At 30.4% G+C, this 26786-nt stretch overlaps 1 protein-coding gene and 1 long non-coding RNA gene across 2 annotated transcripts; one reads left to right on the top strand and one right to left on the bottom strand.

The window, feature by feature from the left end:
- LOC110267666 lies at window positions 559-1362 on the top strand. The gene is made up of 3 exons (XR_002355526.1): window positions 559-816; window positions 966-1030; window positions 1133-1362. It is a non-coding gene; the product is annotated as an uncharacterized LOC110267666 (long non-coding RNA).
- Window positions 4875-20746, bottom strand: LOC107620611. Its single transcript, XM_021114544.1, has 6 exons — window positions 20711-20746; window positions 20588-20620; window positions 7943-8074; window positions 7469-7652; window positions 6863-7372; window positions 4875-6673 (listed from the first exon to the last, which is right to left on the bottom strand). The coding sequence occupies exons 1-6, from the start codon at window positions 20744-20746 to the stop codon at window positions 4875-4877; spliced, it is 2694 nt and encodes an 897-aa protein (XP_020970203.1).

Genomic DNA, 26786 nt, shown 5'->3' with positions numbered 1-26786 from the left:
GTAATAAACATCTTTAAATAGCAACAGAGATTCAGATTCATAAGAAACAGTACCTGAGTCATGATTGCAACAAAATCCCGATTCGATCGAATTCCTTTATCAAAAATCAGTAAAACACAAATCAAATGCCTATTCAAGCCTATATAACAGTAACCTCCGCGTAAATCAGCTCGCGGAACGCGTCAAATCAAAATCACACGAAAAAAACAAAGCTGAAAAATAAAGACGATCGCGAAACCGCAGAAGAATCAAGCTTCCCGATCCAGCATTTCTCCAAATTCCTTCGGATCAAAAGTGAAGAATCCCTTCGAATCCTCACAAAAATCGAGGAATCAATGAGAGAAGAAAAGATTTAGGAACAAAAAAACTCGGAGAAATGAGAAAACGAAGAAACGAGAAAACAAAGAAATGAGTCCTCGCTCTGAAAAATCGTTGAGAGCAATGATACCGTCACGCGCGGGTGCGTCACCGGCGTCTCGTGAATTCGAAGAAAAGATGACTACATGCGCTACCTGTTACATTTTTTTGCAGGGAAATATACCTGTGCACACATTATTGTCTAAATATTTATTATTCTATTTTTTTACTATTTTATTTATTTACTATCTGTTGTCATGTTAAAAGTGGACTTTAGTTACATTTCATGTAATTTAAGAGATGAATTCATGATTGGTTATCAATGACAAGGCTTCATTTATAACTATTGACTTGATCAGTGAATTTTCCAGAATGAACTTGAGGCTGCTAAATCTGAGATTCAAAGTTGGCATTCTTCAATTCAAAATGAGCCTTGTGTACCTGCTGGTGCCACTCCTGGTTAGTTTGTAATTCCTTGTCTTTGGCATGTTAATTGTGATATACATCTGCATTTTAATTGTTCAAGTTTTAGTTCTTTGTACACAATTGCTTTATTTTTTTGTTATAAATTTATCCGTGAACTATTAGTTAACCTTTGTTCTTTCCAGAGCCCAAAATGTTGCTTGATTTTCTTCAGGCCCTGAAATCCTCAGAGGAGTCTTTAAGAGAGCAGGTTTAGAATATAATCTGCCCTTTTTTTCTGTTGATGTAGTTCACTATCCATTGATTAATTATCAATTATCATTGACCATTGACATATATCTATTGTTATCAGCTTGAAAAGGCAAAGAAAAAGGAAGCTGCGTTCATTGTAACATTTGCAAAACGAGAACAAGAGATAGCAGAGTTGAAGGTATCATGCTCAAAATAAGTTTTTTTCTATAGCATGGCTGTATATGTGCAATTACATTTTTTTCTGACATCAACTTTGACCACCTGAGTAAAATTTATTTCCACCCTTTTAAGAATACTAACAAATTTACCCACTCTTCAATGCTAGTCAAGTTGAAATAATTGCCTTATTTTTTGTCTGAGTGTAGATCGGATATAGTAAGGTAGACATCCTCTGCTCAGAAAGTGGGAAGCAGCGAATAATTTTGATGGACCAAGAATCTCAAGAAAATCCGTCTGTAATTACAGATGAAAAATCCGTCGAAAAATGGGAAGCAGTGAAAATTCGTCTGTAATTACAGACGGAAAATCCGTCGGAAAGTTTGTCGCCTTTGGAAAATGGACAGAAAATTTACAGAGAGAAAATCCGTCGATAACTGGTAAAAATCCGTCTGTAATTTTCCGACGGAAAAAAAATCTGTCGGTAAATAATTTCCGACGGGACTTTTACAGAAGGACAAAATCCATCAGTAACCAAAAATCTGTCTGTAATAAAGACTAAATCCGTCTATAAATCTGTCTGTATTAATCTATTTTCTAGTTGTGGTGGTTTTTAATGCTAATTCTCATTTTAAAATTTTTACCGAGTTTACTTTATTTTTTGCATAGGTGTTAACAAGATGTTTAATTCAACCTATTTGAGTGAGATTTTTAGATGGAGTTCCGAACCATATTGTCGCTCATACCTTACCTAAAAGTCCTTAACCTTAAAGAAATAACTTTTCTTCAAGAGCAGAATTTTTATAACTAACTATTATCTTCAAATCTTTATATTTTATATTTTTACAGTTTGTGTTTATAAATGCAGGTATTTGTGCTTCAATGTAAAGATTCTTCAATTCGGTTCCTTATGCGTTTGCTTTAGTAACATCACTTGAAGACCATCAAGATGAATCATGTTTTGGGCTTGATCATCATGAACTACATGCATTAAAAAATCTACTTAATATACTAAAACTGAATTTTCTCCCAATTAATAAAGGTGAGGTATCGATCTCTCGTGACTCCGTTTTTCCTCCAAAATGAATGCATTTTTCTCTATTCTAAATTATTTTATAAAAAATATCTTTATTATAATTATATTATAATTAATATTTAATGAATAATACATAATTATACTAATTTAGGAACATATCTTCATTATAATTACTAGCGGCTCAACAGGCACTAACGTGCCTGTTCAGCCGCTTTTCTATTATTTTGAAGAAATTAATTTTATTTTTAAAATATATTATTTGTTTTTCAAATTTATTAAATTACTTTTTTTAAATTTTAATATTGATGTGATCTTATTTATATCATATTTTAGTGTTGGTGTTAATATATCATTTACCCTTTAAATTTGTCAGATAACTATTTTTTTATCATTTTAAAATTAACGTAACCTTATTTATATGATATTTTGTTGAGAGTAAAATTACTATAAAAAACTTTTAAAATGCTAAATTATAAAATCACACAATAAAGATATATGTATATATTATCAGAAAAAGGTATAGTTCAAGAAATAACGACAAAAATGTTATCCTAATTTAAAAAGAGTATATCTACAAACCCAAATGCATGTTAGTTATTTACAAAAGATTAATTTTGCCTAAATATCATGGATATTCATGTTTGTCTTCTTCTTTTTTAAGTGGTAGGCCAAAATATAATTTTGAATATGAAGAGGCCTTCATTTTCCTACAAATAGTGGAAAGATAGAAGAAATGAATATGCTTATAAATTTCATTTTTAAATATCAAACTATAAGAGTATTAATGAAAAATTTAGGAGAATACAAAGATTGTGTATCTAGAAAAAATCCTTTGTAATTAATCATACATCTCCTTATCAATAACTTCTTGCATCTTGAAAAACTGTCAGATTTTGTTTACCATAAAAATAACCATATAAATGCTCCACGTTTATTCAATTAAATTGATTGCTTATTATAGAAAAGAATTCAATTAAAACCTGTAGAATTGTGATATCTTGTTTTGTAGTGAACTTTCTAAAAGGACAAAAAAAATTACATTAATCCTTGTTTATCATTGACAAAATATAAATTAAATGATATTACATTTTTTTTTGTTAGGAATTTTTTTTAATAACAATTACCTGCAATGATATTGTTTTGTATCGAAATGAGTTAATTGTGTTCTTTTAAGTTCATGGGTGAAAAAAAAAAGAGTTAAAAGTTTAACATAATTGGTATATAGGACGAAATAGACGGAAATATTTATTATGTAATAAAAGTTTATTGCATTACCTTTTATTCTTTTTATCCAATATTTCTCTTTTTACCATCTTCCATAATTGAGTTTTGTCTGCTTTAACTGTACCTCCCCAACCAATAGAATAAATTTTGATTGGATGAACCTAAGTCAATTTCACGTTTGATCAATAACACTAAAACAAAAATATGTATCATCAATGCAGTTGTCCCTGTCATTAATGCTGTAATCCTTACTTTATTGTCGATTAGTTTTATTGATGCAATTGATTGCTCATCCTTCCATGTACTCCATAATAATTAGAATCCTATTTCCTATAATTTATTGCATATATGTATCACAATATATTTTAATAGTGTTTTATATATTACTTTGGAATTAAGTAATGATACATTCCAAATAAGACATACCAATACCTTTTATTGGTTTTAAAATTTTAATTTTTATAATTTTATTGCTAAAATTATAAAATTGATAGCAACATTTAAAGAAATCAAATTTTGAATTTTTTTCAAAGTAAATATAAATATTGCAAACTATAATTTCTTAAAAAACCAATAATGATATATTTTAAGGATGTATGTTTATTAATTTTTATAATTTATGTGAATCGTAGTTGGCGCAAACCTGTTGGGGAAAGTAGAGGTTTCAGTTCCTTTCGCTTATCTCTTTGAATATGCTGATGAGCTCTCTTGATATCAATTTATCTGTTAAAAATCTTGGTCGTTGGTTGTTGAAATTAGTGAACAAAACTATCTATTCTAATGTTGATATTGTAATAATAAAATTACATAATACACAAATTATACTTGTAAAAAGGCTCACGTATTTGCCAAGCACATAAATTACCTGAGGTGCAAGTAACAAAATTTCTTTGAACACCACATTCTTTGTGAATTGTCCCCTTTTTTCATCTACTGTTCCTTCTTTTTACTAAGATTTTTGTGGTTGACTGAGAAACACTTCGAGATAGAGCAACGTATAATTGACCATGGCTGAACACATGTTTAGGGAAATAGATCCTACCTAAGGGATAGTTTGCCCTTGTGATTTATTTATCGTTAAGGCAAAACTCAACCTTATAGGAAATTGCTTTCTAATAAGCACAAAGGGTAATCCTGAGTTCTCAGTTGTTTTGTGTTTTATCCGAGGCAGAAAAGCACTTTTTCCAGAGTGATGGCCTGTTAAGATTTCCACGTCTAACATGTTTTGAAAAGTTCCTCGACACAGTAGCCTTGTGCCATTGCATAAGCCTGCCTTAGGATCTATGTTTCTTAGTAACATTAGAGGAGCACCTTTTTTTACCTTCAACATATGAGGTGGCAATCCACCTGTGGAGATCGAGTTAAGATATTCTTGTTGATACAGATTATTTGTATCTCCTTCTACTTCATCAAAGGATGCTAAAATTCATTCGTCTCCAGGAAATTGGTTGATGACTATATCATTAAACTGTTGCACATCATGATTCTTAGGTGTCAATATCGCTCTCTCCACTATATAAGATGCATCCCACCCATGAGATTGCAAATTTGGAAAGGTTTCTTCTATTAATTTGTGTAATGATGCCTCACCTTCCCATGGTATTGCCATGTGTGCTTCTATTTGTACCAAGTCTTCACATATGGTAGGCTCAATCCCATCCCCTATGCGCATAAGATACTCCGCAAAATCACGATCATTAAGAGATCGCATATTTTGTCGCAAGTGGAGAATTTTGGTGAATGCCCACAAATGTGATTTAACAATAGAAGCTGAAATCATTTGCGACTTACTTCCTTTCGGCACAACAGGTAGTACTTGGCGAAAATCCCCTCCCATAACCATCACCTTCCCTCCAAATGGATTATTGTTTTCTAAGATGTCTCGCAATGTGCGGTCCAATGATTCTATTGTCTCTTTATTAGCCATTGGCGCTTCATCCCAAATTATCGCTGTCGTATGCCTAATCAGTTTTGCGAGATCAGATTGTTTACTTATATTGCACGTGGAGGATGGCTCTGCATTGATTGGGATCTTAAATCTAGAATGAGATGTTCGACCACCAGGCAGTAAAGTTGCAGCTATTCCTGAGGACGCAGTTACCAAGAGAATATGCCCTTTACGTCTTAAGTCTGCAATTATAGCTCTGTAAAGAAATGTCTTACCTACTCCTCCTGGTCCATCAATGAAGAACACTCCACTTTCTCTTTGATCAACTGTATTCATAATACACCTGAAAGCTGTAGACTGGTCATGATTCAATCTTTCTATAGAACACAGGTCTTCTTGAGGAACTTCGATGGACATTTCTTCTTGAATAATTCTAGGCATGAAGTTGTCATTGTCGTTGTCCGAGGTTAGAGCTGATAAATCGTATTGTGCAATATGTTTTCCATGCTGTAGGAGGATGTCATTTAAATCCCTAAGCAAATGATTTGTCAACCCATTGCAGGTTGTAGTGCTTGTTGATGCGTAATCATCCACCATACATGAAAGAAACTCGTCCCATAGACTTCTTACATCTGTTGGCTCACAAAATATTAAAATGGTGGCAAACAACTTTCTTAAAGCACATGGCATTCTTAAAATGGATGCCTCAACCAAACATGATCTTATACTACTATCACTCTCCAACAGTCCTCGATGTTGAGCGGATTGCTTGAAGGATGAATATTGGACACCATCGACTGTTAGCAAATCATCCCAACCAGTTGGGCCTCTTACATTTGACAACAGAATACGCAAGTAGAATTTTTCACCTTCTGTTGGCGAAACGGTATAGATCCGACCGATAGATCTCTTTTGTGACCTGCGTCGACGCCATTCTTTTTCCTTGATGTGCCAACTGTAACATTCTGGGATTTTCCTGTACAAAAGATGCCTAGATTGTTGGTCATCAGCCTGATTAAGTGCAAATAATTCAGTGAGCATTGTTCTTGACAAATAGTCATTATTAACTATTTTAGAAATAGTTTGGTGCTCATAAAAGCTCACTTGATGTTGATTTGGCAAATGAACTTGCAACCTTTCAACTGATGGGTACATTCGGTAAAGGTTGAATCGAAATATCCTCCAGCATGCCTCTGGAGTGGCAATCCATCCTGCATTAATAAACTGTTGCACCTCATCATAATTAGAACTTCTGTGAACCTCCATTGCCGCACGGTCTGGTCCCTTATAGCAATACTTGTATAGATATTTTATGCTCTTGATACTGCTACATATCTCTACATTGATATGGCAATCATACTTCAGTACTAGCCAAGGGTTGCATGGAACCACCCATCTATTGTCAATTGTGACATTTTGGTTGATAGAGATTGGAGTATCAAATTGCCTCCTATATTGAGGATATGAGTCATCACCTCGTCGTGTCTCTGGTACGAACTCTTTTGGTTAGTTGCATTTACATTGACCGTTCTTCATGCATAGTGAAGATTGATTTAGTGTTCTGCAAGGACCATGGATCATATGCCTTAGCACTGCCTCATGTAAGTGTGGTTCTGTTTCTTTACATGGTATTTCTGCTCGGACCAAACTATCATATTGGTCAGGATCACTCAACTTGCCATTATTTTCTAAGATTAGCAACATATGTACGTGTGGCAATCCTCTTTTCTGAAACTCGGTGACATAAATATAACTTTTCACCTTTTCCAATACACCTTTGGTAATAACATCATGCTTTAATTGTTCGAACTTGGCTCTGAAAATCCTAGTTGTTAGATCCAGACGATCCTGTGGAGTTTGAGTAGGACTGAGTTCCAAAGCTATTTCCGACCATGATGGATTGCATGTCATAGTTAGAAAGATATCCGGCTTTCCTTCTTTAAGAACAATAGCCATTCCATCCTCGTACCGTTGAGTCATGTCTCGACGACTGCTCACGAACGACGATGGTAATATCATTCTTCTGCCAACATTTTCTAAAACCAATTTTAGAGAAAAGTATTATTAGTTTTAAAGTTTAAATTCAGGAACACATAATGATCAATCGTGTGGCCATTAAATTGAATAATTACCTGCATTATTCTCTCCTGTGTGCAAATAATCTTGTAAGCCTTGATACAGTTCAGCTTGAAGTTCCTTTTGTCTTTGTCGAACCCATCTTAACTTGCCTGTTTCCATTTTCACATAGTTGTCAACAACATATTGTTGAAGAAGTCGCCCCGCTTGCAAAACTGTTGAGTGGTCATTGGGGCGGATCTACGAATATCGAGGATTATAGAAAATTGTTAGAAATTGTGAAATGATGTATTGGTACAAATTATCATATACGGAAGTCTATAAATGATGTAGCAAATATAAGAGTTTGTACCTAAAGCATATAACTATAATATGTCTGGCATGATACTTTGTTTCCACGTTGAGTTCGAGTATTTATATCCCATCCATGGGTTCCAAATGGAAAAAGAAGAGGATATTGTAGTGGATCGTAATACCCAACAAACTCCTGAATCCTTCTAAGTTTGAACCTTGATATCTCGTCCGCGCACCATTGTTTCAATGTCATCACCAACTATTATGGCTGCTACTTGTGAAGCAGTTGGGAGACTGTATTGTGGTTGATTAGCAGGTCGCTCTCTGATCACCAAATTACACTCTTGCACATCTAGTCGTTGTGCAAGCTGGCAGAATACATGGATAAAAGGATTATATCGGTGCAACAATTGTTTTAGCTTCAAAACCAAACTTTCATGCAATTATGTATTTGATGGGACGACTTTTGTGTGGTTTAGAATTTCACAAATGAAAGCTCGTTGCAATATAGTTTCTAAACCAACATCAATCCTTTCATACAAAAATTTGTTTGTCACTAGTACAAACCCAAAAATCTATAAACCGAAGTATTGGAACCTCGGGTCGTTCTCCCTAGGAATTACAATAAAGTGTTCTTGTTATTGGTTATGAGATATTTTGGGGTTTTTGATAAGAGGCATGAAATGTAATGACAATGAAAATAAACTAACAATTACAAAGGTCTTGGCAAGGGTTGGTGGTCAAGGATCTCTATCCTTATCACTAACCACAACATGAGAATCGGCAAGGATCAATCCCACTAAGTCAACCCCTAACTAATAGTAGAGGAAAGTCAAGTGAGCTATATCAATCCAAGTCCATAAGTCCTAGTTCTCCACCAAATCAATTAGTGAGATCTAGAGTTAATGGCTCCCAATCGTCAATCACTTGGACATTAGTAACTCAAGAGTTCCTAAGTTACCTTCCCAAGCCAAGAACATAAAATTCTATTCTAAAATCCAACCAAGCATTTTATCAAACACTTGGAAGGCATAGAAGGAAAGCATAGTAAATTGCAAGAATTAAAGGAATCTACAACTACAAAAGAAAGAGATTAACAATAGAAAGGCAAAACAATAGAAAAGTAAACTCATAACTAAAAGAAAAATTTTAACAAACATATAGAAGGCAATAAAAGTAAACAACATAAATTGTAAGAATTAAAGAGAGATCTAACTAGAATAGCAAGAGATCAACAATAGAAAAGGAAGACAATTATGAAACAACAAAGAACTCACCAATTGCATTGAAGAAGAAATGTAGATCTACAAAAGAAACTTCATAAACTACAACTAACAATACAAAGGAATTACAAGAGAAGAAGAATTCTACAATCTACAAGAGAACAATTGAAGATGAAAGAGGAAAATTAAGAGAGAAGAAGAAGTAGATCTAGATCTAAAACCTAATCCTAATTCTAGAGAGAAGTGAGAGCTTCTCTCTCTAAAACTAACTAAAGCATAATAAAACTAAAATAAAACTAAACTAATGACTAGATGCCTCATCCCTCTTCAATCCTTGGGTTAAATAGCATCAGAAATGAGTTGGATTGGGCCCACAAGGCTTTAGAATTCGCTGGCCACTAATTTGCTTTTAATGAATCACGTGCAAATCGGCGCGTGTGCCCCACTAAACGTGATGCAACTATGACAAATCTTATATCATTTCGAAGCCTCGGATGTTAGCTTTCCAATGCAACTGAAACCGCATCATTTGGATCTCTGTAGCTCAAGTTATGATCGATTGAGTGCAAAGAAGTCGGCTTGACAGCTTTTGCGATTCCTTCATTTCTTCATGAGTTCTCCACTTTTACATGCTTTTCCTTCATTCTCTTGATCCAATCTTTGGCTCCTAAACCTGAAATCACTTAACAAACATATCAAGGCATCTAATGGAATCAAGGTGAATTAAGATTAAACAATTAAGGGCCGAAAAAGCATGTTTTCACTCTTAAGCACAATTAAAGGAGAATTTACAAAACCATGCTATTTCATTAAATAAATGTGGGAAAAGATGATAAAACCCTCTAAATTCAACACAAGATAAACCCTACAAATGGGGTTTATCAATCTCCCCACACTTAAACCAAGCATGTCCTCATGCTTAAGCCAAGAGAGAAACAAGGGGTATCAACATTTATTCAATGAAGTCTAACTAAATGCAATCTACCTATATGCAACTATCTATATGAATGCAATTGCTTGGTCAACATAAATCAATTTCCAAGAAGCATATATGCACAAGGACTAAGGACTAACAAGTCTAATCCACAATTGAATTGAGTTATTAAATATTTTTACAAACTTGCAAGAAAAATGATGATTATAGGTGAAAACATGTAATTGAGCATCAAACCTTCACCGGATGTGTTTGTGCTATATTCGCTCAAGTGTTTAGGTTTGATTCACTCAATTCTCCCCTAATCATGCTTTCCAAGATTTTTTTTTCTTCTAACAATCAACATTTATTGTATGCATGCATACAAGTATCATGAGGTCTTTTCATTGGTTGTAATGGGGCTAGGGTCAAGGTAAGGATGCATATTTGGTCAAGTGGACTTGAAATTTGAATCTTTGATTAGCTTAAACTTCCCACCTAACCTATGACATCCTATACAATTAAGTTATAATCTAACTACCCATTTTTCAGTTTTTAACATATTCATGCATTTTCTTCTCATTTCACAACTCATATGCATTGATTTTATTGAGCTTCGCTTTGCTTTGGGGCATTTTGTCCCCTTTTTATTTCTTTCTTTCTCTTTTTCTTTCTTTTTTCTATTTCTTTCTTCTTTTTCTTTTCTTTCTTTTTGTTTTTTTTCCTTTTTCTTTTGTTTTTCTTATTTTTTTCTTTTCTTTCAAACTATATACAAGAACATCAATGCATAAGGTCTATACATTTTTATCAATACATGAGCATGTACCCAATTCCAAATAATTTCAATAAAAATACAAAACTACCATTTTATTCAACCAATGTCCCAAGGTTCCCACACTTGAATGATACACACACACTAGCCTAAGATAATCAAAGATCCAAATAAGGACATTTATTGTTTTTCACTTCAAGGCTTGTAATGTGCTAAAATTAAGAACAAGTGAGTTAATCGCAGGCTCAAATTGGCTAACAATGGAAGATAAAAGGTAAGGCTATTTGGGTAAGTGAGCTAAATGAAATGATGGCCTCAATCATATAAGTGCATGAATACACAAAATAATGGACATAAAGAGATTACAATCATAGAAAGATGTAACCACACCAAGAAGGAAAATAAGTGGTTATAAGATGTAACCACACCATTAGGCTCAAATCTCACTTGCTTGTGTTCTTAGCTCAAAACATGTTCCACAATATATATAATTCAAGCAAGTCTTATGAAAAATTTTCACTCAAATCAATTGGTGCCCTATAGATAGAAATCTTGAAAAATTTCATTATTTTGACTAAGCTTATTATGTATATATATGCAAAATTATGAAAATGCAACAAAAATCCTAAAAACCAAAAAAATGAAATGCAAAAGTGTTGAGATTAGAAACTTGTCACCCAAATATATATATGCAAAATTAAGAAAATGAAACAAAAATCCTAAAAGACCTAAAATGAAATGAAAAGTGTTGAGATTAAAAACTTGTCACCTAAAATCGCCGACCGGTCAGACGACCTCCCCACACTTAAAAGTTTGCACAGTCCTCGGTGCACTTAAAGATGAGCAAGGGGGTACGGCGACTCTCCGGATTGCCACCTTCAGCCGGTAGGTCAACCGGTTGCTGCGTGTTGTTTGCGCTTCCATTTTTGCTTGTGGTGCGTCATTCATGAAAAAAAATAAAAATATAACACCATAAGATGAGAAAACAAAAGCAAGGAAGCATACATTTATTGGAATGAGGTACTAATCACTAGAATTGAGTGAGTGAATTAGTGTGACTTGATGAAAAATAAGTGTGTGAATTCTAAAATAGGCGCCTTTTAGAACACACACTAGCGTCAAAAGCTGAGTCACAAAAAAGAGGCATGCACTTTACTCATTCTAGTGTGCTTGAGATGCTTTAAGTAAACTTGTAAGGTAAAACAAGCATTAAAGAAGCATGAAGGCATTCAAGCTATAACATATATGGATGTATATGACCATGAAACACAACGCATTAAAGTAAATGCACAACATCCAATATCAAGAGATTGCCTAATCAAAGAATATGATTCAAATCACATGGTGGCCGAATCATGCAATTCAAGAAGAGTTACAAGCTCGAAGGCAATTCTCATCACTTGGTATTCTTAAAAGGTAAGCATGAAAAACTCAAAACTAAGTAGCAAAATATAACCTCAATAATAGAATCCAACAATAATTATAAACATAATGATGTTAAGATAACATCCCTTTTTAATACTCAGCAGCAATTAATGGTAAACAAGAATAACAATCCAACACTTACAATGAAAAAGAGAAAATGAAATGAAAACTAACTAAAACTAACTAATCAACTAACTAACTAACTAATTAACTAACTAAAATAAATGGTTATCAATGGTGTTTGGGAGTGTTGGATGAAGGGTAGGAGAAGGGAAGAAGAAAGGAGAAGGAAAGAAATGAAAAGAGGTGAAGAAAAGAGATGTGGTGAAGGAAGGATATCCGCACGTACGCGTGCGCGCGGATGGTGGTGCAATGGACGCGACGCGTAGGTGCACATGGCGCGTTCGCGCGGATGGCTTATTTCGAGAGTGGCGCGTACGCGTCATGTACGCGTACGCGCAAGTGATTTTGTGCCAAAGGCACAATGCGCGTGCAACATTCGCACAACTCTTGGGTTTTTGGCTTGGGGTGGAATTTCTCAATCCACGCGTACGCGTACATGGCGCGTCCGCGCGGATAGGCGAAAATGATTGATGCACGCGTACACATGCAGTGCGCGTACGCGCGGATGGTGCTCTGTTTTTTTTTTTTTTATGTTTTTGCACCAATCTAAGCATTCCAAACCTCCAAACAGCTACCAAAACACCATAAAACCTTATTTAACATGCCAAAACTACCAATTATACTCAACAAATCAACCAAAAACATGAATTTAAACTAATTATCAATATGTACAAAAAGAGAAAATGAAAAGAAGTTACAATGGTGGGGTGTCTCCCACCTAGTACTTTTGGTTATTGTCCTTAAGTTGGACTTATGGGGAGCTCCATCAAGGTGGCTTGTGCTTGAAGCCATCCTTGAACATCCACCAACGCTTGCATTTCCAATGAGCTCCATTCTTTAAGTTCAATTCTCCCAAGCTTTGATGGAGTTCTTCATAGACTATGGGCTCCCAAAGTTGATCCTCATGTATGCCGGGATCCCATATCTTGTTTCTACACCCATCTTTGAGTTGATTATCATTATTCCATTTGGGTGCCATGATGTTGGAATTCTCATTTAAGCAACCAAACAACATCCTATACCCAAGCAATTTAGCTCTACACCAACCGTTGCAATTAAGCCTTGAACGTGTAGCCTTCATGAACCTAGAATGATATTTCCAACCACTAGCCATCTCCCTTTTGCTCTTAAAGCCACAAATATATCTAAGTTGACCATTCGTCTCAAGCAAACCATATTCAAGGGGAATAATAAAGCTTAAGTATAAGGAATTTACCCACTTGAACGAAAGAATAGATGGTGATGGCTTGGGGAGAGGTATTCCCAATGTTCTTGCAAGCTCTACTCCCTTATATTCTTCCTTGATTGCCTCCACCTCTTCACAAACTTCTTCACTTTTAATCTTTTGTTCATCATTTTCATCTAGCTCTTCTCCATCACTCAAATCATAGATGGGAGGTTGAGAGAAATCTACTTCCACATTGCTTTCTATCTCATTGGGAGAAGGTTCTTCAAGTTCAAAGGATTCACCACCAAGAGGCTTGGATGATGATCTTCATCACCAAGGAAACTTAATTCTTGCTTCATTCTCTCTAAATCTTCATTCAAAAATTATTTTGGAGGTTGTCCACTCTCCTCCTCAACATCAAATTCACTCTTCTTGGAGAGGTTCTCTTCAGCTTTAGGTTCCCAAGGAGGTTCCGCATCTCCTAAGTCTTCAACCACTTCTTCCTCTTCTTCAATGATCATAGGTTCCTCCAATTTCTCTAATACAAAATAACATCCCTCATTCTCCACCGGAGTTTCCAATCTCTCCTTCATGCTATGCTTTTCAATTGATTCTCCACATGTGACCATGGGAGCGGTTTGAGTGCTCAAATATTGAGAGACTAAAACGCTTACTACCTTGGTTAAGGTAGCCACAAATTCTAGTGTCTTCCTTTGCATTTTTCCTTGCCCTTGAAATATAAGGCTAAGGGTTTCATCCATTGAGGATTGGGATGGATAAGAGGGTTCATTGTCTTGGAGAAAGGGTTCATAATAGGAAGGTGGTTCTTCTTGGTAAGGATGTGGTAGTGTGTATTGAGATGGTTCTTGGGAGTAGTGATCTTGGGATGGTGGTTCCATGTATGGCTCATATGTTTGAAAAGGTGGTTGGTAGGGTGGAAATGGGTCAAGGTCATATGGAGGTGTTTGGTGAAAAGAGGCTTGTGAGTATGGTTGAGGTTCATGTTGAGGATATGACTCATAGGCATATGGTGGTGGTTCTTGAAAGTCACAAGAAAATTTACCATAGCCATTGGATTGGTATGCATCATAGAATGGCTCTTCTTCATAGTGCATTGGTGGAGGTTGTTGCCAAGAGAATCGGTCATATGCATATGGCACCTCCCACTTTTGGTTATCCCATCCTTGATACACATTCTCATTATAGTCCTCATTTCCTACAACATAGTGAGAACCAAACTCATAGCCAAAGTGAGAATTCATGATAGCAAGAGAAAATGAAAATAAAATCAAATAAGAAACAAAGGAAACCGAATCCTAAAACTAGCAAGAATTAACAAAGAAGCAAAAGGCAAACATATTCACAATATTCACATATATACAATAACCAATAACACAACACCATTGTAATTTCTCGGCAACGGCGCCATTTTGATGAGACGACTTTTGTGTGGTTTAGAATTTCACAAATGAAAGCTCGTTGCAATATAGTTTCTAAACCAACATCAATCCTTTCATACAAAAATTTGTTTGTCACTAGTACAAACCCCTAAAATCTATAAACCGAAGTATTGGAACCTCGGGTCATTCTCCCTAGGAATTACAATAAAGTGTTCTTGTTATTGGTTATGAGATATTTTTGGGGTTTTTGATAAGAGGCATGAAATGTAATGACAATGAAAATAAACTAACAATTACAAAGGTCTTGGCAAGGGTTGGTGGTCAAGGATCTCTATCCTTATCACTAACCACAACATGAGAATTGGCAAGGATTAATCCCACTAAGTCAACCCCTAACTAATAGTAGAGGAAAGTTAAGTGAGCTATATCAATCCAAGTCCATAAGTCCTAGTTCTCCACCAAATCAATTAGTGAGATCTAGAGTTAATGGCTCCCAATCGTCAATCACTTGGACATTAGTAACTCAAGAGTTCCTAAGTTCCCTTCCCAAGCCAAGAACAAAAAATTAGTGAGATCTAGAGTTAATGGCTCCCAATCGTCAATCACTTGGACATTAGTAACTCAAGAGTTCCTAAGTTACCTTCCCAAGCCAAGAACATAAAATTCTATTCTAAAATCCAACCAAGCATTTTATCAAACACTTGGAAGGCATAGAAGGAAAGCATAGTAAATTGCAAGAATTAAAGGAATCTACAACTACAAAAGAAAGAGATTGACAATAGAAAGGCAAAACAATAGAAAAGTAAACTCATAACTAGAAGAAGCATTTTAACAAACACATAGAAGGCAATAAAAGTAAACAACATGAATTGTAAGAATTAAAGAGAGATCTAACTAGAATAGCAAGAGATTAACAATAGAAAAGGAAGACAATTATGAAACAACAAAGAACTCACCAATTGCATTGAAGAAGAAATGTAGATCTACAAAAGAAACTTCATAAACTATAACTAACAATACAAAGGAATTACAAGAGAAGAAGAATTCTACAATCTACAAGAGAACAATTGAAGATGAAAGAGAAAAATTAAGAGAGAAGAAGAAGAAGTAGATCTAGATCTAAAACCTAATCTTAATTCTAGAGAGAAATGAGAGCTTCTCTCTCTAAAACTAACTAAAGCATAATAAAACTAAAATAAAACTAAACTAATGACTAGATATCTCATCCCTCTTCAATTCTTGGGTTAAATAGCATCAGAAATGAGTTGGATTGGGCCCACAAGGCTTTAGAATTTGCTGGCCACTAATTTGCTTTTAATGAATCACTTGCCAATCTGCGCGTGCATGCCCCCCTAAACGTGATGCAACTATGACAAATCTTATATCATTTTGAAGTCCCGGATGTTAGCTTTCCAACGCAACTGGAACCGTATCATTTGGATCTTTGTAGCTCAAGTTATGGTCGATTGAGTGCGAAGAGGTCGGCTTGATAGCTTTTGCGATTCCTTCACTTCTTCATGAGTTCTCCACTTTTACATGCTTTTCCTTCATTCCCTTGATTCAATCTTTACCTCCTAAACCTGAAATCACTTAACAAACATATCAAGGCATCTAATAGAATCAAGGTGAATTAAGATTAAACAATTAAGGGCCTAAAAAGCATGTTTTCACTCTTAAACACAATTAAAGGAGAATTTACAAAACCATGCTATTTCATTGAATAAATGTGGGAAAAGATGATAAAACCCTCTAAATTCAACACAAGATAAACCCTACAAATGAGGTTTATCAGTATTCTCCAGCATCCTATTTTGTAACTCGTGCTCAGTATCGTATATATACAGTTGCAAGAAGCGTGGCCGCGCCCCTTGATCCGGATGAAATCCTCCTATACTGTGGTACATTGATCCTTGAGCACGAAATGTATATATACCATGACTTGCTGTAGCTAATTGTTCGTCTATATGTACACTGCACGAAGTTAATGAAAAAATATGATTGTAACCACGAATGTGTTTCCTGAAATGGTTCCCTTCTGCAGAAGAGTCTAAGAAGATTTCAAGTAATTCCTGAGGAGCATTTACTTGGGGCAAAGAGACTTTTCCTCCATTGCAACATAAGTCAAATGTTTCATAGTGAAACAGACGTGCATTACAGTGTGTACATGTCCTTGTAGGAAGTAGTGTAGTTTGAAGCACTGTTGTATTCTCTTGAAAATTTTGAACACAATTGTGGGATGTTCGGACATGGTGTCTAATTTCTGCACTCGCATAGGAATATTAAAATATTATGTTATAGATTTCTTTTTCTACATGTGCCAACAATTGTATGGTTAGGGACTCGGGTAGAATTCATTAATTATTTCATATTATTTTAGATAGTGAAATCAAGAGTGAACAAAGAATATGTATACAACTTCTCAAATGAGGTTTGTTTTTTGAAAAATAAACGTAATTTTTAAAGATGTAGTGTCTTTTTCTAGATTTTTCTGTTGCCTAAATTCATATAAGATTGTCAAAGTTTGAAGTTCTAGGTAATATATGAGGTTAAATATATATTTAATATAGCAAATTTTTATTCTGAGTTATACTGAAATATACAAAAAATATTTTTAAAATGATATGATTCTATTGTGTTTTTGTTTGCTATTCAATTTTATGAAAGTTTTGAATGTCGCCCAGTAATTTGTAATAATTTTAATTATATTTTTTTAAATTATTATGATAAATTAACGATACAGTAAAAATTTTGTCCATTAAAATTGTATAAATATTTTTTATGGTTAACATGTATGGTGTACTTTTATTTTGTTATTTTTGTTGGTGTTTATGTTAATAACATTTTCTACATTATTAAATTTTAATTTGATAATTTTATTATCATCAAGGGTTTATTCCCTAGTTACTGTAATGATGTTAAAATTTATTTTTCATCACTAAATGATATTATGTGTCTCATGATTTTTGCTATTGGATAACAGTTGTAGTAGTATTTTTTTTAGTTAGTAATTAAATTAGTGATTCATTAAAATTTTTTCTTGTAGCTCATAAGAATGTAAACAATATTATCTATGTTTTTAATTTGAGGTCTACATTATTTAGTTACCTATTGACTTGTACCTTTTAATATAATATTTAGTTTTTTTTATTTTAAGAAATTAGAACACATTGTGCCATTAGTAAATTTCACCATTTATTAAATTCTTAATTTGTTAATAACCTTATAATAAAAAGGACCCATATAATTTGTACAGTTTATTTTTAAATACATGAGATAAGACATCAATATTTTTGTAGTATCTGACTATTTGTTAATTGTTGTTTTTGTATTAAATTTTTTTTGTTCAGTTTTTCTCTTTAATTTTAAAAGATATATGCTGTTACAAAAATTTTATTATAAAATTATTCTTATTATTATTAGTTTCATGAATGTATCAACTATTTTAAATGTTTTATTTGTTAAGTATTTATTTTAAATTTTTTTATTAAATTCAGAATTTTGTTTACAATATATAGTAAGCATAATTTAAAGAGCAATATAGATAATAAACATAATAAAAATTCATTTGTTATTATGATAACTAATAAGCATAATAATACAATAAGTTTAACTAAACACATTTTATATAGTAATGTATATTAATAAAACTTTATATTTATTCAATATAATAAATGTTTTAAATTATTATTATATGATGATGATAAAATATTAGAAATATAAATAGAGTACTCACCATTCATATTTGCATGGCTTCTAGTATTGTTTGTAGTTGGTTCATAAGAAGCAATTGGTTGAGGAATTGAATTAGTAGTAGCAATGGTGTCTTGACGTACACTTATATTTGAAAAAATTGCAAATTTTATATGTTATATACTTTTTGGAAAAAATAAAAAATTAGCGCTTAGCAATAAAATAAAGCGTGTTAATTAAGTTGGTTAATTTTGTTAATATTCTACGTTAAGAAGATTTAATGTGCAGACAAAATAACTTATATCGATGTGTTTACATGTTTAAAGCATATAAAGATACTAATCAGGTGTTCTATTACTTGGACCAGTTCTGTTACCATGTATTTCTGTATCTATATTTTTTAAAGAGTAATATAGAAAAATAAGCATAAATTAAACTAATAAGGAAAGAATTAGTTATCATAATATTAGTTAACTTTGATTTCGTGAAACAAAATATCGGTAACTTTAAATATTTTAGAATTAATAAAAAATTAGTGCTTAGCAATAAAATAAAGCGTGTTAATTAAGTTGGTTAATTTTGTTAATATTATACGTTAAGAAGATTTAATGTGCATACAAAATAACTTATATCAATGTGTTTACATGTTTAAAGCATACAAAGATACTAACCAGGGGATCTATTATTTGGACCAGCTCTGTTACCATGTATTTTCGTACCTATATTTTTAAAGACCAATATAGAAAATAAGTATAAATTAAACTCATAAGAGAATAATTAGTTATCATAATATTAGTTAACTTTGATTGCCTGAAACAAAATATCGATAACTTTAATTATTTTAGAATTGATCTATATTTCTTTATTATAATACAAATAGTTTTTTCTATGCTTCTATTATATTTTTTATAGTGTTTTTTCTTTCAAAAGTTTGATTCTCGTCCATTAATGTTTGAGATATTTTAATTTTTTTTTAATTTGTTACCATAAATTAATGATATGATGAGTATTTTATCAATTAAGACAATTAAGAATACAAAGATATGTTTAAAAAATAATTTATTTGTTATACGATAATGTATTCTTGTTTTTTTTTGTGTTTACGTTGATAATAAAAGGAATTAATCTTCTTTATAATAAAAAGAATTAATCTTTATTTATGCAGTGCTTTTTTAATTATAGGGGATAAAAAATAATAGCTCTTGTAATTTTTTTAACCGTTATGTATAGTTCATTATATTATATATTGGTATAGATTTGATTAATGAGTACACTTTTATATGTAATTTTTCTAAAAAATAAATATTGGACATAAAAAATATGTAAACCATGTGTTGTAGATTTAATTATTCCAATGACTTTAGTTAATAATGATTTATTTTTTTATATAATTTAAATACTATTGTCCCATTGAAATAACTGTTAATTAAATAATTGTATTTTATATACTATCAGTTATTGTACTATAATGATATATTGATCACTTAAAAATATATCAGTTATTTTATATTCTATTTCTTTATATGTTATTTATATTAATTATTTATATTTTAATAATCAAAAGAGAAAAAAAATGGGATACTAAACATGTGTATTCCCATTATATATTGGTATAGATAGCTCTTATAATTTTTTTAACCGTTATATTTGTATGTAAGTAAGATATATCTTAATTTTTTTTATTTTTAGAAATATATATCATTACCAAAGTTCTAAAATATGAGAACATAACGAATTTAAAAAAATTAAATTAAAGTGTTGTTAAAAGTTTTAATGTTACGTTGATTCATTACTTTAATATAAGAGTATTTTTTGTCATTAGTCTTACATGACATTATTTTTTATTCTTTTTTAATATAAATATTATATATTACGTTATATATTATATTGTAAGATGAAAACGAAATATATTAAAAAAATATTATTATTATTTTGACCATTAAATTTTTTTTTTAAATTATTTTTAAGGATGAATGATGTCTGAAAAAGTTGGATACCAAATTTTTAATGTTAACTTTATAACTTCATATATGATTGATGTGTTATTTGATTAAGAAAGACACTGCAGTGTATGTAGAATTTCGTGATATATATATTTTGGATACTAAACCATGTATAGTAATATTAATTTAATTAATTTTGTGTGTGATAGTTTGATTTCTGTTACCTGTGGCAGTTTTATTGTCATACGCTTCCATTCCTGTATTTTGAAAAGTAAAATATAATTATTAAGAACTAATTCAATTCAAGAATTCATAACAAAGAAATTTAAATTTAGTTATCGTGTTACCCGTAACAAATTGATGATAGGTGTAGCTCTGGCCATTTGTCTAATTGTAGTTAATCTGGCTACCCCTATGTCTGTAGTTAATCAGGTACCTCCACCAATGTTTGGAATTGGAGTTGTATCAGTTGGTATGGCAATTTGTTTTCCTTGTCAAATCATTTCCCGATAACTTGCACGTCTTCTAGCTAGGTATTGTTGTCTTTGTTCTTCGGTCATGTTCTGTCTTCTTCGTCTAGCATAATCTGTCCAAGTGGGTCGACGTTGACATGACGGTTGATTTCGTGAAGTTTCCATTGCTATTTGTCAGAAAGATAACAATAATATGCAGAGCAGAAAAACGTTTGCAAGACCAAGATTGAAAGAAAAACAGTAATTTAAAAGTATGACTGAAGGTGGAACAGTTTTTTATTGAAAGTGAGTTAGTTTTTAAAGTGAATACGTAATAGTAGCAGTTTTTTTCAATTTTAAAATATGTCGTGAGTTGATGGTGAATCAGTTTGATACTCTGTCGTGGGTCAATTCTTTCCTTGATAAAAAAAATAATAAACATGGAGGACGTAATAACAGTTTGTTATATTGAATCCAATGTTTAACAAAAGAAACAGAGGTAAAATAGTAAGAAAAAATTGGATACTAAATTTTCTTATTCTCATTATACATTGGTATATTCCATTATATATTGTATTGGTATAAATTTGATTAATGATTACACTTTGTACATGTAATTTTTTAAAAAAAATAAATATTGGACATCAAAAATATATAAACCATATATTGTAGATTTAATTATTCCAATGACTTTAGTTAATAATGATTTATTTTTCTTTATACTTTAAATACTATTATCTCATTGAAATAACTAATAAGAAAATAAAAATATTTTATATACTATCAGTTATTGTACTATAATGATATATTGATCACTTATATAATATTGTATTATGGGCTATTATATATAAAAAATACTTATAAAAAAATAATAAATAATTAATATTTTGTTGACATAATTTTATTTATATTATTATGATTATAGTATAACGTTATTTATATTAATTATTATTTATATTTTAATAAATTTAATTTTAAAATATCATGTATCTTGAGTACGTAGTGTCAGTTTTTTCTATTAGAAGTGGTTCAGTTTTTAAATTCTGTCGTGAGTAAACTAAATTTTTAATAAAAAAGAAACAGGGGGCAAAAGAGAAAGAAAGAATTGGATACTAAACCTGTGTATCTCCATTATATATTGGTATATTTTAATAAATTTAATTTTAAAATATCATGTATCTTGAGTACCTAGTGTCAGTTTTCTCTATTAGAAGTGGTTCAATTTTTAAATTCTGTCGTGGGTAAACTAAATTTTTAATAAAAAAGAAACAGGGGGCAAAAGAGGAAGAAAGAATTGGATAATAAACCTGTGTATCCCCATTATATATTGGTATAGATATCAAATCAATATTTAATACATTATTAAACTACTTATCAATTATCAATTAAAAATACTTTTAATAATAATAATAATAAGGGCAAATCACCCATATAAACCAAGTTGGGAAAAAATTTACGTGATTCAACTAAACCAATAATTATTACAGGTTCAACTAAGAGGACATTTTTATGTAATTCGAATTAGCCTAATTCGAATTACACCTTCAATGTAATTGGAATCATAATGATTCGAATTACCTATACACGCACACACCCACTAGTTCGAATCAACCTGATTCGAGTTACACCCAAAGTAATTCAAATCATGGTGATTCGAATTACACACGCTGCACATAGTAATTCGAATTGGCCAGATTCGAATTACTCATGATTTAATTCTGCTCATTCTTTTATTAAAAAATTAATAATTGATTAAAAAAATTAATAATTTAAAAATTAAAAAAATATATATTTTATTTCATGCATTAAAAAAGTTAACAAAATATTTAATTATGAGACTTCTTTAAAATATTAATGAGCTATCAATTCGAATTTCATACAATACTCTTTTGTCCATTTTTAATAGCTCATGAATATTTTTTTATAAATATTTTTAATAAATTTATTTATATTATACCACAAAAAAATATTTTATTCTATACAAAATAATTTAAAAAAATAGCTTTAAAAATGTTAGGAGTACTATAAAAATTTGTAATGTCCTAATGACTTAGGACATTAAAGAAATACTCTACATAGTCAATAATAATTTAGAAATTAAAAAATATAGTTATAACTAGTATTTACCTAAATTATTGGAATATTACAAACTTTTATAGTACTCCTAACATTTTTTAAGCTATTTTTCCTTTAAATTGTTTTGGAGTACTATAAAAGTTTGTAATATTCGAGTAATTTAGGTAAATACTGGTTATAACTATATTTTTTTTAATTTCTAAATTATTGTTGACTATGTAGAGTATTTCTTTAATGTCCTAAGTCATTAGAACATTACAAATTTTTATAGTACTCATAACATCTTTTAATCCATTTTTTAAAATTATTTTGTATAGAATAAAATATTTTTTTGTGGTATAATTTAAATAAATTTATTAAAAATATTTATAAAAAAATATTCATGAGCTATTAAAAATGGGCAAAGAGTATTGTATGAAATTCGAATTGATAGCTCATTAATATTTTAAAGAAGTCTCGTAATTAAATATTTTGTTAGCTTTTTTTAATGCATAAAATAAAAAATATATTTTTTAATTTTTAAATTATTAATTTTTTTAATCAATTATTAATTTTTTAATAAAAGAATGGGCAGAATTAAATCATGAGTAATTCGAATCTGGCCAATTCGAATTATTATGTGCAGCGTGTGTGAGTGTAATTCGAATCTTTGAATCAGGTTGATTCGAATTAGTGGGTGTGTGCGTGTAGGTAATTCGAATCAGTATGATTTGAATTACATGAAGATGAAGTTCGAATTAACCTAATTCGAATTATATAGATATATGTCTCTGGTTGATTCATGAACCATTTTTTGTATTTGGCTGATTTGTGTAATTTTGAGCTCCCATTGACTTATTTCAGTGATTTGTCCTGTGAGTATCAGGGCGCCATCTCTCGATCATAGCATTAATCAATGCTGACTGACATTGAACAACTCCAATTTGTGAAACATGATAAAAGTCGGTGTCCCGTAAATGTCCATCCACTATTTGATTGTACGGATCCGACGGCAAGTAATGGTCATATTACAACATTCGAGAACCCTAAACACAAACATAATATTAATTAGTTAACAAATTAAATTTTTATTATGGAGTTTTATTTTCTACTCAAATTTTTAATGATTAGTGATTTTATTTTTATATTTACAGTCAATTTTGAATTTAAAAAGAAAAAAATAGGATTGATTGTTATCTATTTTATTTATTTACAGTCATAATTGAATTTGATATAATTATAGTAAGTCTCTATAATTATAGCAATTTAAACCTGCTTCATATATAGCAATAATATTATACATATGTATATATCTCCTCTTTTATCTCTTTCCTAAAATTTTTAGCATATAATTAATGTGGATAACATATATATATACTTAGCAGGTGTCTCTATTTATATAATTTTTTTCTAATTATAGCAAGTATCTCCATTAAAAATCCGTATCGTGTGTAATTAGTGTGTGTGTATATATATATAAGTCGTAATAGTCAATTGTTACAATTATTTATCATGTAGAAAATTCGTACCTCATTCATAGTTCTTTTTCTCTTTATTATTTTTCATACCTAATGGCTACAAGCTATGATTCTATCAACAGTATTACCTATAGTAGATTATGTAATGAAAAGGTTTGGAAAATAAAGGCAAGGATTATAAGGTTATGGAAAGTCCCATCCAAATTCGACAAGAGTAAGACAGCTTATTTAGAAATGGTTCTCATGGATGATAAGATAGGTTGATTATCCTCCATGATTGCTTCAAGTAATGATAGGTCTAGTTTATAGTTTTTTGTTCATATTTTAAATTTATTTGATAAGTAAACCCTTGAACGAATCAACGACAATGTGATTTAATAGAGTTATAAGTGCTAATAATCTTCATTTTTAATTTGTTTTACAGTGTGATAAAATTCATTGTTCAATAAAGAATTATTTAGTAAAGATGTTTGAGCATGATCTGATCGAGGGGAAGGTTTATGTCTTCTCAAATTTTCTGATTGAGGAATCAAGCGGATTTTATCTTCCAACTACACATGTGTGTAGAATAACTTTTAAGAAGGAGTCATGTATAGTAAATACGATTGATGGTAGTAACATTTCTGACAATCATTTCAATTTTCTTGATCATGCTGATATATTGAGACAAACAAATGAAAAGGTTAACTTATTTGATACGTAGTTAATTTGTATTATTATTATTATTGTATTGTTCATTTATTTGTCTTTAATTTCATGCTTTTAATTCGTTTTTTTTAATTAGATGTTATTGGACTCTTGACCAGAAAAGGAGAACTTATATCATGGTCAAAAGTAAGAAAAAGTCGCCATTACATTGTGGTTGATCTCCATGATTTGCAGTGTGTGAAGATTTAAAATTTCACAATTAGAATTTGTCTACTTAATATACTAAAACTGGGTTTTCCCCCAACTAATGAAAGTGAGGTGTCAATTCTTCATGAATCTATTTTTTCGCCAAAATGAATGCACTATTTTCTCTTCTAAATTTATTTTATAAAAATATCTTTATTATAACTATACTATAATTAACATTTAAGTAATAATACATAATTATACTAATTTAAGAAAATATTTTTATTTTTAGAAAGTACTATTCTCATGTAATGAAAGTATTATTCTCTCTTTTAAAATTATTTAATTAATTAATTTGGTTAATTATATTAATTATTTGATTTGATTGGAGTAAATATCAAATTATTTAATAAATAATAAATATGATAACAAAATATATGAATTAATTTAGTTAGTTTATTTTTCTCAATACTATCTATTTATACAAGATCAAATATTTTTTACTCATTCTCTCTTTTCTCTCTTCCTCTCTCCCTCCCCCCTCTCATGTTTAGGATACAATTTTTGTAATTTATTTAATTTTTGTTTCTTTTATCTTTATTTATCTCCCTTTCTCCCTTCCTTCCTCCCTCTTTCTCTTATGTTTAGGGTACAATTTTTATAATTTATTTTATTTTTGTTTCTTTTATCTTTATTTATCTCCTTCTATCTCTCCCTCTCTCTCTCATGTTTAGGGTACAATTTTTATAATTTATTTAATTTTTATTTTTTATCTTTTATTTATACATTTTATAACACTTTAAAATGGTTACTTTTAAAAGAATATAGTTTACGATATTTAATTTTTTACTATTTATTAAAAAAATCATAATTACTTAACGACATTTATTTTTTAAATTCACTATGTATGCAATTTTTTTTTGACAAAATTTTACTCATGATGGTAATTCTACTAATTGTGTAAATACGGATAATTATATTTTTACTTTTTGATATAATTGATATATTATTAATAATGAATAGTAATTAACCCCTCATATTTTTAATTAAAATATTTTGACTACTTTATTATTTCTTTAAAAATAAATTGCATTATGATTTTAGGTTATTTCATAATTAACAATAATACTTGATTATTTTTTTAAAAATAAATTACATTATGATTTTAGGTTATTTCACAATAATAATTAATGTTCATGATATTGAATTACTCTAAATTTTTTATTTTCTATCGTTAGTAGTTAATTCTAAATTAAAAAGATTATGTTAAATTGTTGAATAGTCCAAGTATAACCGGAGTTAATTTAGTTTATTTGTTTATTAATATAATTGATTGAAAGTATAAATGATAAATAAGACAAGCAAATAATTAGAAAAATAGAATGTTAGCAATTACTTAAAATAGATAACAAAATAAGTGATAGGGTATTACTTTATTTAAATTATTAATAATTAAAAGAATAAAAGATCAGTAATTATTTTTAAAATAGACATTAAATTTAGTTTTATGGTACTAATTTATTTGATTTGTTAATAAAATTTTATAATTTTCAGATTTATATCTACTCAATTTATATATTTTATTTTATTCTACTTTAACAAAA

Source organism: Arachis ipaensis, chromosome B10, assembly GCF_000816755.2.
Source record: "Arachis ipaensis cultivar K30076 chromosome B10, Araip1.1, whole genome shotgun sequence".
NCBI classification, from domain to species: Eukaryota; Viridiplantae; Streptophyta; class Magnoliopsida; order Fabales; family Fabaceae; genus Arachis; species Arachis ipaensis.
Note: the sequence above shows the minus strand (reverse complement) of the source record. Positions and strands in the feature narration are given on the sequence as shown.